Source organism: Poecilia formosa, unplaced genomic scaffold, assembly GCF_000485575.1.
Source record: "Poecilia formosa unplaced genomic scaffold, Poecilia_formosa-5.1.2 Scaffold5, whole genome shotgun sequence".
NCBI classification, from domain to species: Eukaryota; Metazoa; Chordata; class Actinopteri; order Cyprinodontiformes; family Poeciliidae; genus Poecilia; species Poecilia formosa.
Window position 1 is genome coordinate 225,468 of NW_006799944.1, and position 14,838 is coordinate 240,305.

The 14,838-nt window shown below is 38.0% G+C and overlaps 1 protein-coding gene across 4 annotated transcripts in view; it reads right to left on the reverse strand.

Annotated features, from left to right (window-relative positions):
* Positions 1-14,838, reverse strand: part of edil3a (EGF-like repeats and discoidin I-like domains 3a) — a 136,421-nt gene that overhangs the window by 7,098 nt on the left and 114,485 nt on the right. For all 4 annotated transcript variants that reach the window (XM_007562314.2, XM_016676703.1, XM_007562333.2 and 1 more), the window contains one exon: positions 3,404-3,559. In XM_007562314.2, coding sequence (XP_007562376.1) covers positions 3,404-3,559 — 156 coding nt within the window. The remainder of the gene's footprint in view (positions 1-3,403; positions 3,560-14,838) is intronic.

Sequence of the window (14,838 nt, forward strand, 5' to 3'; positions counted from 1 at the left end):
AGCTTAACAAGTACCTTGTAGGCTACCGATGTTGGTGTCTATTTTCAGCTACGTACATTCATTTTGCCCCCAAAAAAGTCGATGCCCCCCCCGACACACGTCGTTTCAACCAGACAGCCATTTGTAATCCATAGGGGGGCCGCAGAAAATGTTTGGAAACCACTGGGGGGGCGCAGAAGAAAAAGTTTGGGAACCACTGGCTTAAGACATTTGACCTTTGGTTTTATTGCACCACAAACTATATATATTTTGACTCCTATACATATTGCTGAGTACCTAAGTTTTGACTGAACTCCCAGACTATACCACAGTTTTTCTTGAAGCATAAGATGCTATGCTTAGCAGTATGAGCACGTCTACATAAATTGTAACTGAACCATCACAAAAGTGGCACTGACATTAGACCATGATAACCGTATTTTTGTGAATTAAAAAGGGGGTTCCATGCATTGTGTGTCCCCAAACTAAACCAGGAATAACACAGCTCCCAGTTATTGATTTTCCTGGCTGTCGGAGTCAAAATCACAGATTCAAGGACAGGCCTTCTGCACTTCTGGGACAACAACTGTAGTACCCACTCTCCATTATTTAAACCCGCTGGTGAGGTTAAGGGATCAGATTCCTCCAATCTTTTCCCCCCTCTGCTCTGTTTCTCTCTGACATGACCACATTGAAACAGACAAACTCAACTTTATCAACAGTGGTCTGCCATCTTAAGAGTCTTGCAGTGTTTCTCTCTGCAAACACTCCTTCGAGTGTCTGGTAAGTGTTCTAATTTGACATATACTTAGGCCTGGGGTCATCAAAACCCAAAAGCGACCATTGGAGAGAAATTTTTCAATGATTATATTCATAATTAGCCTCTAACCTGAAGGAAACTGAGGGTTCTAATGGATAATTAACCTCATGCCACTTGTAAAACACTATTAAACACAAATCAATTACTTTTGTGCCTGGTTGGCTCCCCGTTATCAGGCTGTGTAAATACCGACAGTCATGAAAAAGCAATACTGCAGGTTTAGTCAACACAGCGATGAAGGCTTGGGAAGTTTGTGTGCTGAAGAAAAAGAGGAATTTTGTAATGTTTAAATTGTGGGCAGTGCTGTAACTTGTCTCGGCTACCGGTGTGGCTTTATTGGATTTGTGTGCAAAGAGAAGGCAAACAAGCTACTCTATAGATTTTGTAGAGGGATGTTGTGTGTGTGCTGCTGAGGCTTGCTTTGACAGCATCTGTATTCCAACAGAGCCTCCTCTCTCAATCTAGATCTAACTGCCTGCAGCCTCTGCCACACAGGAGCCGGAGGGGGAAGCTGAGAAGAATACTTACAAGCCTCCACCACTGTGTTCGAGCCAGACACTCAGCCGCACACACAGGCACGCGTGCCTTCCCAGTATATCCCTGCCAAGTCAAGCATTGTGAAGCGCCAGGAGGAGCCTCGAGAGGCCAACAGCAAAATGTGTCCTCCAGCATTAATGGCTGCTTTAGCTGACTGACAGAAGAAAACATCTTCAGGAATCATAGAGTTAAACAGCCACTTGGCTCTCAGATGTCTTGCTAAACATGCCTCCCCGCTCAAACTATGATACATTAAGTATCATAGGTTCTGCTCGAAGAGGTGTAATAATGAAAGAGCAGATCATTAATCTTCACAAAGAGGGATTGGCAAAATAAATTAAAATGTGCCTTGATCAAAATGGAAAAGAAATTATTGCCTTTCTGAGACGTCACCGGTACTTTAGCCTCGTCTGCCAAGTGTTTTCGCAGAAAGGATTCTGTACTCGGAATTGTGAAAGTCATGCTGAGTATGCACTGGCAGCCATAGATTCTCACGAGAGTCATCAAATCATCAAGCAACCTATTTGAACTTGAGAGGCCAAGAAATCCTTCCCAGCAGCACTGTGCACACAAATAGGATAAGTGCATAAAGCGACTGGGATAATTTGCCCCGTTAAGTCTGCTCTGTTTATTAAGTTGACCCAAATAACAACTAGGAAACCTTGAAAAAGGAATTTTTACATCCACAGATCAGTAAAGGCTACCTTACATTAAAAAGTACATTGGTATGACAAAACCAGACTTTGTGGTAAAAAACAAACAAACCATAAATGAATAAATAAAAAAAAACATCCATCCTTTATAATGGGTAAAAGGATTGTTGTACCTTAATTCTACAAAAAAAAAGAAAGAAAAAAAATCAAAAATATTTGAAAGATTTGATGGTTCAACACCACAAAGCTTTATGCAATCACATTTTACTGCATTCTCTGTGTAAAAGTGTCATCAAAATGTTAGTCATGCAAAAAGACATTCTTGATGTATCAAATTGTCCTATTAATCTATTTATGTGTTTAATTCTGCTTATTTGAGATTTGCTTATGGGGGTAACATTTAGACATTGTATGGCATTTCATTCCAATACCATATCATATCCAATTTGAAGTATTACATTTCCCAACTGAGGAGAAATAGAAAAATTTAAATAGTTTAATAAAAAAACAAAACAAAACAAAAAAAAATTAAGTAGGATTAATACCTAAAAAGTGATATGAAGATTGTAATTTAAAATATTGTGTAGCACTACTCTTAAATTTTTTTTCTTTGTTGTTTCCAAACTTTACTACGTAAAGATTACTATGAGATTTTAATGTTTCACAGTGTGGATGCCTGAGAGAGAACCTACATGAAAGCAACCAAAAGAAGTCTGCATTTCATACAGGTGTATGTGCATTTTTGCGCTTTGATTCCTGCAGGCAACACATCAGAATCGCATCAAGATTAAGAAGGTTTATCTTTTAATAACACAGATAGCAAGAAAAGCTAGAACATCTCCTGCCAACAGCACATATAAAAGACAATTCTGTGGCTGCACCTCTCATGATATCAGGCTGCAGCAGTTCCATGTTGTCTCTGTGGTTATGGACGATTGCGAGAGACATGTGAACTCTGCTGAAGGGTCGTAAACAGGTCTGTCAGCATAGTACCGCCTGAGCCAGGCTGACAGCGGGGTCTTATCTAATCCCAAACCCATCAGAGGCAAGAGCACAGACCAGCCAGGTTGTGTTCAAGCCCAAGATAAGAAGATGCAAACGAGTGGTGAAGAGCAGAAGACAGCTTCTATAATGGACATCCTCACAGCTAATGGCTGTCTTTTTTTGATGTTTGTTGTTTTTTCTGCCTACGGTTTCTGTTCATTCTCTGCTTTTAGGCTTCTGACATCTACTGAAGATGCCCTCGTCTGTGCCTGGGTTATAAATATTTCAAACCTACTGTTCTCAGAGTACCTAGATCCATATTATGCCATTAGTCTTTTCTATGTTTTTTTTTATTATTTCACGCTGACAGTGAAGATCTGCTCATGAAGAAACACTGTGGCTATTATGCAGATGCAAAACAACAACTTACCTTGTCTTTTCCTTGTTTCTGATCTTGATATACACTCCATCGCTCTCCGTCGTTACTGTAAGCGAGTTTGTACGAGCCGACAAACTGGACATGGCCAAAGTCTTTTGCTCCTTGTGTGATGATCCCTGTAACCTTGGTTGGCACAAGCAGGTCCACCTAAGAGAAGCAAAGCAAACACCACAGCGCGAGTGAAACGGAGAAAAAAGGGAGAAAAAAAAAACAAAACAGAATGATGGATTTCATTGCTGGAGAAATTCATCAAGCTAAGAAGTGAACTGACGTGCCCAGTTCTCACAACACAGTCAGCATCTTTTATTTCCCTTCAATGTCATCGGCAGATTTACTGAGAAAAGACACTGGGTGCAATTCAAGTCAGTTTCAATTATTCACAGAATACTGAACAACAAGGCGAAGTCCACAGCCTGGCCTCAGCAAAACAGAAACTGCACGCGGCAGCAACTTCTCAGACGCACACTCAACCATTTGGGTTAATTCTTAATGGGATCTCATTTGTTGCCTTGAACACTTACAGTGCTTTGCCGACTAAAATTTCATTATTTATGTTTGTTTGTTTTTTTGTTTTTTACCTTGAGTTCGTCACTACTTGACTGAGGCTAAAATATATATTAAACCGTAAAGTGCAAACAATGGTAATATCTGCCATTGTTAGTAGCAAGGGCAAAGTATTCTGCATTTATATTCACACTGTTTTGCTTGACTTTCACTGTGGTTGTCATGACACAAGTGAAACAAAACTGAAGTAAAATTGGCAACACCACATGAATGTGTAAGAAAGACCTTAAGTTCACATTTGGCAAGTGACTCTCCATCAAATCTGATTTAGCTTGAGCTGTTTAGCACAAAAGACAATAGATACATAAATAAATGTCAATATAAATAAATAAATAAATATGTTGCTGTGCCACATATTTATTTATGTGGCACAGCAAAAAATAAGCATCGGCTTCTGAAAGAATACCTGGACAACAGGGTTCTACACAATAAATTAGAAAATGCAACTAAAAGGAAAGACCCATCTGAAATGTACAAAACGGTTAAATCACATATTGAGTACACTGTTTATAATGCTTAATGAGAAACTGTAACTTTTCCTGGGCTACACTCTGCCGTGGAAATGTCTTTCACATTAAAATGTGTTCTTAATTTGCTGTGTTTTCTTTTAAGCATAAATACCCAGCATGTTGCCTCGGTCTAAAGGCTGAGTTGGGTTTTTGAAAGTTTGCATTAAACGTGCGAGTCGCGTACAACGTGGCGTTTCAGGTGGTCCTCGCTTCTTTAAACTTGCCTGAAGTTTCGCCCTCCCCCTCTCATTCGGTGTGGTGCTGCTGACTGAGTGCTCGCTGTGCTGCTGTATCCGTCGCCCCTCCCCTCCCGCTCAGCAGTTCTCTCACCCCTCATGCTGCCACACATCCTTGTGCAGCTTTCATAAAAAAAAGGGGAAAAAAGGCTCTCAGTTGGGAGATAACCCCCGTCGTTCACTTGAAAGAGCCAGCTCTTAAAGCCGATATGTTCATGACCGACCCATCGCGAGTGTGAAAAAAGTACAGGCTCACTGTTCAGAAATTACGGTATATTTCTTACTAGTTTGCCTTGACAAAAACTGTTAGGAAAAATGCTCATTTATCCGAAAACATTTCTAGGCAGTAAATGCTGGGTGGTGGGGTTTTTTGCAAAGTTATGTAAACGAAAAGATTTTCTGAACGACCCAGGGAGCTCATTAACCCTAGATATAGTTCTTCTGACACTTTGAGGCCTGTTTTCTCACTATTGTTTCCAGAGAGAAAACATTAGTATGGCCATATCTTCTTTTATTTTATTTATTTAATTTATTTCCCTGACATGTTCAGAAAGCCTAAAATCCATACTTTCAAATTCAGTAAATAACTCAAAATATCCCCGCAGAGACTTGTTCCTGGCCCAAAATGTGTCATGCTAGCAAGGCGACACTCAACAGATCTGCAGCTCTAATTGCCATAAAATATTTTTCTACATCTTATTGATGCAGGATTGCAAAAATACCTATTGAACATTTATTCGATTTTTATTTCTAAAACAATTGCGAGAACAATGTAGCACATCTTTTGTGTTGATCTGTCACTTGAAATATTTGAGTAGCTGCAACAGAAATTGCAAAAAAATTTCAGGAGGTATAGGTATTTTGCAAGTTACTGCATTCCTTCACCTTTCTGCAGCACGTCACACAAAATGTTTGTTTTAAAGTACATTATGTCATATAAGTATGGGGAAACGTAAACCGTTTCAATGTGTAAAATCTAATATGGCTTCCCATGCAGTAATGATGTCGTTTTCATCCTGTCTCTGGTGACAGGCTGTGTTTTTTCATTAACGTCAGAGGACAGATCTTAAATATTTAATAGCACCGCTTGGTGATGCTGATAGTTTATGCCACTGTATAACTGTCTAACCTATCAGACAAATCAGAGCAGCACCAATTTGCCACCAACAAAAGATGAAAAATATGTCTTCACAAAGACAGTGGGAAAATTTGGATCCACAGAAAGAGGTGCAAGACAAACATAAGGTTTTATTTTTATTTATTTATTTATTTATTTATTTTTAGCAGAATATGCTACATAGAATACTGGGACAACAATACATCAAACTAAGTGGCCTGGTCATGCCGCAACAAATCCTGTGTCATGCTCAAAAACAACAACAAAAAAAGAAAGGCTTTTGTTGGGAAAAATACTACTGCAGGATGAACTCATGGATCCTTTTAGGTCTTGACATATTGCAGAGCACAACAGCACCCCGCACAAAATTGGTGGTACTCAAAATGGCAATGTGAATATAAGATCAAGAGTTTTCATCTTTCATAAAGTTTCAACAATGCATCAGGAGACCTTTCCCACTTATTTGAAGATTTAGGTTCACTCCTGGGGCACAGTGTATGCTCTCTTAAATGCTGACCTCCTGCTGAGTGTATAAGAAGGCATAAGGAAAAAAAAAAAAAAAAAGTTTGATTCTTTGAAAGGCACCCGAGTGATTTAGCACCTAACTCTGCATTTCTGAGAGGCAAAGCTAAGAAAAGTAGGACAGCAGCTTGCGTGTGCACACCTAATAATGCTGCTGTTACAGCCATGCATTTATGCAGATGCTGCACTGCGTCTATACATGCTTCATTTGATGTGAATTCGCTATTCATGGAGTTTTCCCACCAAATAAATTCTGCATTCGCCTCCGTTTGCATATAAATGGAAAGCTCATTTCTGTTTCAGCTGTGGCAGCAGGGAGAGGAAAAATGTCCTGTGATGTATATGAATATATTAAAGCAACAGCTCTGTTGCGATGACAATAATGTCAACACAAACCCCTGGAATAAAGGGGCAAGGAGGAAATGGTAGCAGATGCTGTGAGGTTGATTCTAAGGGGCATGACACCTCGCATCAGGAGGCTTTGATTATGCTCCAGTTGCAGAGCAGAGAGGTAATCTTGTTCAACCCAAGCAGTCAAGTCTGCCACAAAAACAAAGGCACGCTTGAAGTGAAACCTGTAATTGCTGTCACAGGTAGCGGTCAAAAAATACGACCGCCCCTAGCGACGCCAGCTCTCAGCACTTTGATGGCCCAAACTGAATTACGGAGCGAGATAAGCTTGTTAAAGCAAGGTCTTTCCTCCGGTCCCCCCCTTCGTCTGTTCTTTCTTCCATCACACTCTCAATCCAAGTCGCTCCTCTGTGAGCTTTTAACCCAGACAAACTGGAATAGCAACAAGGCTCTGTAAGGATCTTTAAATGCTTGTGGCACAGACGGTCTGAGGAAATAAACAAGCTTTTAGTTCAGGATTTTCATTTCTGTGCTTAAGATCCTAAAATGGCCTTAATTTAGGTTCAGTTTGTAGTTGTGAGGTAAGCCAACCTTCAACTTTGACCTTTCATCTCCAAACACTTTTTGTTTCTCCTGCCCACTTTATGCGTTCTGCTAAATCTTATTATGTAGTGATAAATGGACCTTTATTCTAGCCAAAATAAAGTGTTCTCAAAATACTACGCTAATTTCCTAAAACATTGTTTTGCTGACATTCAAATTTTGGATGTCAGCAAAACAACGGAAAGCTGGAATGCTGCGTCGTTCTTTTTGTATCAAAAGCAGCTGCAGCTTCATTGAACTCTTTCATTTTAATTTAGTCAAGTCAGCACCATTTCACAGCAAATGTCATAGTGAGGTACTCAACAAAAAAAACACTGCAAATTGAATGAAAAACAAACAAACAAAAACTTTTATATTTTCTTTTAATAAAAAATAATCCAGTGTCAATCAACATAAAGTTCAGAGTTGGATTATAGAAATGTTGGGATCTGGGGTTGTTTGAGTTTGGTTTTGAATTTTTGTTATTTTTGGTATTCCTTCGGTTTCTTTATTTAGTTTGCCCTGTTTTCCACTTTTCTTCTTCCTTTGTGGTTCTAGTGATGGTTTTCTTGTTTCTAGTTATTTTCTGTTCCACTATATCATGTTTCTTTAGTCTAAGTTATTCTTTAGTGCTATAATTACTTTCTGTTCCCCTTTATTATTATTATTATTTTTATTATTATTATTATTATTATAGAAGAAGGATCTAGATTGTTTAATCTTAGACTCCTTTTTAGTCTATGATGCTTATAGAAAAAAGCACCAGTTGTGAGTCTGGTAAAGTAATTATTGTCTTATTCATAATATCAATAACAAGTTAGTCTAGAGACTAAATAAAGCTTTCCATACTTAACAGAATAGAAATAAAATCAGAAGAAAAGTCTTCTTTTTAAAGGGCTATTTTAAATCTTGAGTTGTTGTTTAGATGACACTGTCTCATTTACTAGATTAAGTTGATTTATATACACAAAGAAAGTGATTGGATTGTCATTTGAAATTGCTGTAAGTTGCTGCGTAGCCTCTGTAAAGATATTTCTATCAAACACCTTTACGGCGATTGTCAGAGTTGATGTAAATGGTGTTTCTCTAACAGGGAAAAACAAAAAAAAAAGATGAAAACACTATATGTGACCCTGAAAGATACAAATGAGTCCAGGTTTTCTTTAAGAATGAGCACTAAATATTTATGAAAGCAGTGCTGATTTTACTTTACGTGGTGTAGATCATTAAACCTTCACACTCTCAGGAGGAATGTATTTGTGTAATACATATTTTCAGTACATTCTCATTGCTCTCAGGGAAAAATTCAGAAACGTGTGCGCAAAACTGGCAGTGAAACAAGGAGGAAAACGCTATGGTTCATCAACCCCATATCAGTGTAGTGATCATTACAGCTTGAAGCCACGGCAAGAGGACGATAATACTATCATTCAATGCATCTTTCACCATAGGAAGTTTTAATAACCTTTATTGGGTCGATTTGCTTAATCATACATTGGAATCCTTTACATCTAACGCTTTTGCATGGCTTTGTCGTTATGTTCAATATGAATCTTCTATGCCACGACCACAACAGTCATTATCAGGAGTCATTATCATGCCAAAACTAGCAGAAGAGCTCATAAAGGCTTCTCAGATGAGCATGCCATCATTCTGACTGAATAAAGAAGTTCTGTCATGCATATATGCAGAGGGTAAAACATGCATGATCCATCATAAACACACAACAGTCAGCTGGCTGTAAAGAGTGAATACTTTCAGTCCATTAATTAAGTTCTCCTGCATGATGCGGTAAGCAGCTTTACAGTCCGTGAAGTTCAAACTGCTGCAGGTTTGCATGTTATTGGTTTAACCAGGAACTTCATTAACATAGAGCTTGATTTAAAACTAAAACTAAAGTCCAGCCAGAGTGTGTTTCATTCGTTTTTGCATGTCTCTCAGATATCTGGTTAAAGCTTATAGATACAGCCATTGCTAATGTTGCCAAGTGTCTCTGCTCAGATGGCTTTCATTTGTTTATTAACAAATGAAAGCCATTTCATTTGTTAATAAACAAATGAAATGGCTTACATTTGTTTATTTCTCAAACCTGAAAATAACTCAGGTTTGAGTTATTTTCCAAATTCAGAGGTAAATTTAAGAGAATAAGAAACATTGGGTTAGTGGACATTTTATTTTTATTATGTACGTTATTGGACAAAGACATAAAATGAGGTACCTCGGTAAATGGAGGTGGTTTGTGGAGCCATTTAATACACTGATATTTAGATGGAGAAGTTCCCTGATTTCTGTCCTCTTAACTCCATTTGCTGATCATAGCTGAGATATACTGAGCAATACTGACCAGCAGCATTGCTCCAATTGCTGCGTTTGCATAAGTGATGTTACACACCATGGCAAAACCTGGAACAATTAGCCAGACCAGAAACAAATAAAAACGATAAAACCACCAATTTCTGAGAAAATTGTGATTTTTGTTTTTTGCAAACTATACTAGTTGAAGTCATGAAGAGACCACTCGGTTCTTTATGTAGCAGTTTCAGTAAAAATATCAGTGAAAAGAATACTCACAAGCACTACTTGCGTGATCTGAGACAATCAAGTCTGCACAAATATTTTTCAGTTTCTCATGGGGTGAGTTTCAGTTTTATTGTTTCTAGAACACAATTAAGATACACAGCATGCCACCAGTACACAGATGTGGACATGTGTGGTCCTGTGGTGCACATATGGCTGTAATTAGTACGCAGTGACAGCAACCAGGTGGGTGAGTCGTGGGGCAAGCCATCCGGACTAACTGTAAGTAATTGGTCAACATCTAGTTAGTCAGGATGGCTTGCTGACTAACTAGATACTGTTTCTGTTTCTGATCTGACTAACTGCATCTAGTAGCTGCAGTGCCTGAATTGAAATAATTATTTATGCTGGTGTTCCTTTGGGCTGACGGAAAACATTATCAAGATGTTGTATTTATTATTATCTTCTTCTAATGCAGCGTTGGGTTATGGGTCAACAATTTAAGAAGAGAGGTACAAGCTTCCCTTTCCCCATTCATTTCAATCAGAAGTGATTGAAGTCAATGTCTAGAGATGGTACTCAGATGGAAATGTTTCATTTATTGTTTGATTTAGTTACCCCTGCGATGTTTTCTGTGTAAATTTGAAAATTTATGTTTGCCTGGACCAATTGGTCAACTGTGTGTAATCTGTTCAAATTACAGAGTACACACACCAGATGGTGTGGCCATCATCATTTAAAAAAAACCCTTCAAAGATGGAAAATATTTGGTTAATGTGATCACTCATGCATACTAATCTGCAGTCAAGCTACTACAGTAGAGAGTATCAGGCTTTTTCTAATCCACTAAAGTATTTATTTATTTATTTACTTCTGACACTGGCAACCAAAGCATTCTTCATAAATGTAGTCTGGAGTACAAAGCGTTATTAAATGAGTCTGACACGTAAATGAGCCAGATGAAGTTAAAAATACATTTCCTTTTATCTACAGTTTATTGCAGGTTGATAGAATAAGATATGAGACAATGAAGTACGACACAAGCTAAGGAGATTAAAACGATCAGATAACAAAAAAAGATTTATTAAAGGAACCCAAGCACATCAGACTTTAAATAGCCACATAAACGTTATATTCTTACTTTGAAAGCCGGAGATGATTTGTTTTACAGCATTAGAAAGCTAAGATGCAATCCTACTATTAGAGAATACTGTTGAGTACATATAAGTGATGCATTCTGATAGTTTGCTGTCACTTCACAATGCCTGGCAGTAATACTGTGGTGGATTATGTCCTAATTTTGATCCTTAATGCCATGTCAGTGAAAATACTAAATCTTCTCAATTAACTGATACCCATTAATGGACATGTGCTCAGGTTGAACAACTAAAATAGCTAAAAGAACCTACAATGATTTTTTTTTAAATCTATTCAAAGAACATAAAGTAGTTTGTCATGTTTCTATTCTACTAGAATAAGTGATAACTTCAGCTAAATGGAAGTAGTACATTCCTGAGCCAGGAAGTCTGATCAACAAAGACTAAATGGCCTTTCAAATCCTCCTTTCAAAGTGTAACCTAAACATGTCCTGCATACCTTCTGATTATGTTAATGCTATTGAGAAATCATGAAGAGTTAAGGTTGACTCTTACTTTCACATTGCAGATCCACCTCCAGAGACAGTCACAGAGTCATGGCAACCATGAGATATGAGGACAACTCTGGATCATTGAACGAGTCTGACACACTTAAAGACATAAAGCAAAGACAGCCACAACTGCGGCTCCAGCCTTCTTATGACAAGCAGAGCAATACAACCGAAATTGTCCATGTCATGTATGAAATATAATGATCTGCGCAATTTGATGCAGTTAGCAGCACATTGACAGTGACACAAAAAATCTGAGAAAAAGGCAAAATGTCGGCAGAGATGGTATGAGCAATCGACGTATAAATTTTAAATCATCTGCTAGGTGAAGCTTCGACTCAAACTGAATCAAAACCATCTGTAGAAACATGGAGCGCTCCACAGTGTCTACAGAAAACCGAAGGATTACAACTGTCACAATTCCTTCCGGTTATAGCTATATAGAATAAAAAAAAAAGGCTGAAAATAAAAGCTAGCTAGCTAACAGATTGTACATGACCAAAAAAAAAAAAAAAAAAAGCAGTAAATGTTTGGAGTAAATACACTTCTGTACCCTCAGGAAATCTCTAGCATCAGGTACTACAAAATGTTCAGATGAAAGAACCTGTTGGACGACAAACCCACATGTTCAGCTTGAGAGTGAAATCAAACAAATGAAACAAAATAAGAAGATAAAATAATTCTTCCACAGCAAAAAATAACCTGTCTTTGCTTCAAATTGCATGTCAATTAATAAGCAAAAATGTTGTTTAGATGCAGCAGCAATCAGAACTTTACATACATTCAACAAACCATATATCAAATAACTTTGGATGTTTAATATTGCTTTTTAACTCTCCTTTATTTTGTTAATGTAGAATGATGTAGAATAATCAAACAAGCTAATGAATTTAATGAGCAACAACTGGAGGCACCAGTTTTAATGTGTTATGGATTTCATCTTTACAGGGTCAAGTTCGATATAGACACCACTTCTAATATTTGAATATTTGACCATGGCTTCTTAAATAAATTGTCTGTCATCTCCAATAAAAACTAATTGGTTCCAATATTCAGGAACAATAGAGGAAACACATCCAAAACCTATAGGGGGTTTTGGTACCAGGTTTAGAGCACTGTGGTGGTAGCATCATGTTGAGGATTTGTTTAGCCGCCAGTGGTTTAAAGAAATACAGGGGGGTTTATGAATTGATAAGGAAGACTAACATTGAACTTTTGGTGTCATTTTGTGTTTTTCAGGCACATAGTGTCATTTTATGACACAGTCAAGTAACTAAGTTGCCTTCAGTTGCTATAAAAAAGTTGCATAGATCAAGCATAGCTTAAAACAAATTTGATGCCTTTAAATTTGCCTCTGCCTCTTTAAGAAGCTGCTGCTGTTTCTAGCACAGTAATGTGACGTTCCACTGTTAATCATTCTTAGGAGAGCTGGATTAAGAAATGAGCGATGAACTCAGTGGACTCACAACTACACCAAATGTTTACTGATTGCTGCTCCTGCTAGTCTGGTGGAGCTAAGTGAGGGAGGTTTAGTTGAGGGGTGCTCTGTGAGGTGGAAGCCTGGCTGGAGACTACAGCTACAAGGAGGAACTTTGTGGAAGTAGGTGGTGCTTTGTGAGAGCAAGTGCTTAGGCACTCCCAAATGCCTCCCACAGGAGATCCAAGGATTTATCAAACATGCATGAAAGAATCAAAGCAATGTTTGATGTTTTTGATGAGGATATAATACCTTCTGTCATTCTTCCCAGAATTGCAGAACTGTGTTGATTGCTACAACACTGTATGGTTTCTATGCAACCGGCAAATAGACATTCATCCAAACATTGTAGAATGTGTATGCAAATATTTGAGCCTTAATGTATAGTTTGGACTTTGTTTGATTGAGTGAACACACACAATAAACTCAAACTTCAGCCCAATTCTAGCTTTTATAAATCACTGATGTTGCATGGAAACTTTAGACTTTAAATATTGGCTCTATGCAATCAATTTTGGATAAGAATTAAATCCATCTGTCACAGTAGCATAATCTACATGGATTGTAACACTGTGTTACAAAATCTAGAAAGTATAGTCAAATGCAACATGAATGTTCTTGTTAAAGCTAAATGCTACACTTGTTCCAATGTATGAGAGGAAGTCTCATGTTCCACTGCTAATTTATAACTCATTCTCTGTGTCTCTCTTCCTTGGGGCCTATCCACCCACACAAAATCAGCGAACTCCATTTTTCATTCTCTTGCCGTTTGCTCATTTGTTTATCTGAGACTCTCTCTCACTTAGTAATTTGCCACACCATATAGTATTTGGAACCAATTTACAAATAAACAATCCTCCCATATTTGCATACAGTCCATGATCTGACTTTTGAAAAAATAATATTTGGTCCTTGCTTGAATTTCTCAGTAGACACAAACACGCAGAGACAGAAAGAGGCAGCGAGAGACGGAGACAATCTCCCCTCTAACGGTTCTTGTGATCAGTGTTTTTCCACACGGGGTGATGGGATGTCAGAAGGTATAAATGCCTGCTGAGCGCTCACACTGTGAAGGGAAGGTGTGCTGGCAGTCTGAAGTTGCCCCGGAGCATGGAGCATAGAAAAGGCAATGTCACAGTGGTAAAGCATCATAGAGCAGGTCAGCTCTGACAACATTCCAGCGTGAACTTAAACATTTTCCTCTTTTTCAAATTTGACTTGTATACACTGTTCCTGGGAGTGCTGGCTGTGAAATGTAAGTCAAATGTAGATTCCTTAAAGCCAGATCTGCGTGTAGCATTTCCCGTCAAGTTATGAGGATAAATAGCTCGGTCACAGATCAAGATGGATTGTTTGATGTATATAGAGAGAGTTACATCTCGCAGCCAAAACTGCTGGGGATATAAGTGCAGGGAAAACACTCTGCAGTAACTCACAGTAAACAGCAAACTGGTGGCAGCCACAAAAATTGAAAGCCAAACAGTTATACATGAACTGAATCATACATTAAACATCCTCCCACTTCCTTCCTGCTTCCCTTCACTCTAATCTTCTTGCCAGCACATTTGCATGAAAAATTGCTAGTTAGCGTAGCTGATGTAAAATTGTTACAAATGTTCATTGAAATATATTGAGTTTGTCCATCTAGATGTGTAATATTGTGTGCTAAGCTTTCATATGTGGTTTAAATGAATATAAAAGAAATAATACTAGTAATAAACAACAGTTTGTGTGTATTTTAGTCTGTCATTGGGGAGCTTGCTATAATACAGGTAATTTGGGGCAATTTGATATGCTTCATGTACAGTCAGTGAAAATGTAAGATTTGAGGGCATTGTCAAATGACAGACTGACGAAAAATACACCCACCCAAACACAAAAAAATAAAAAAAAATTATATGTG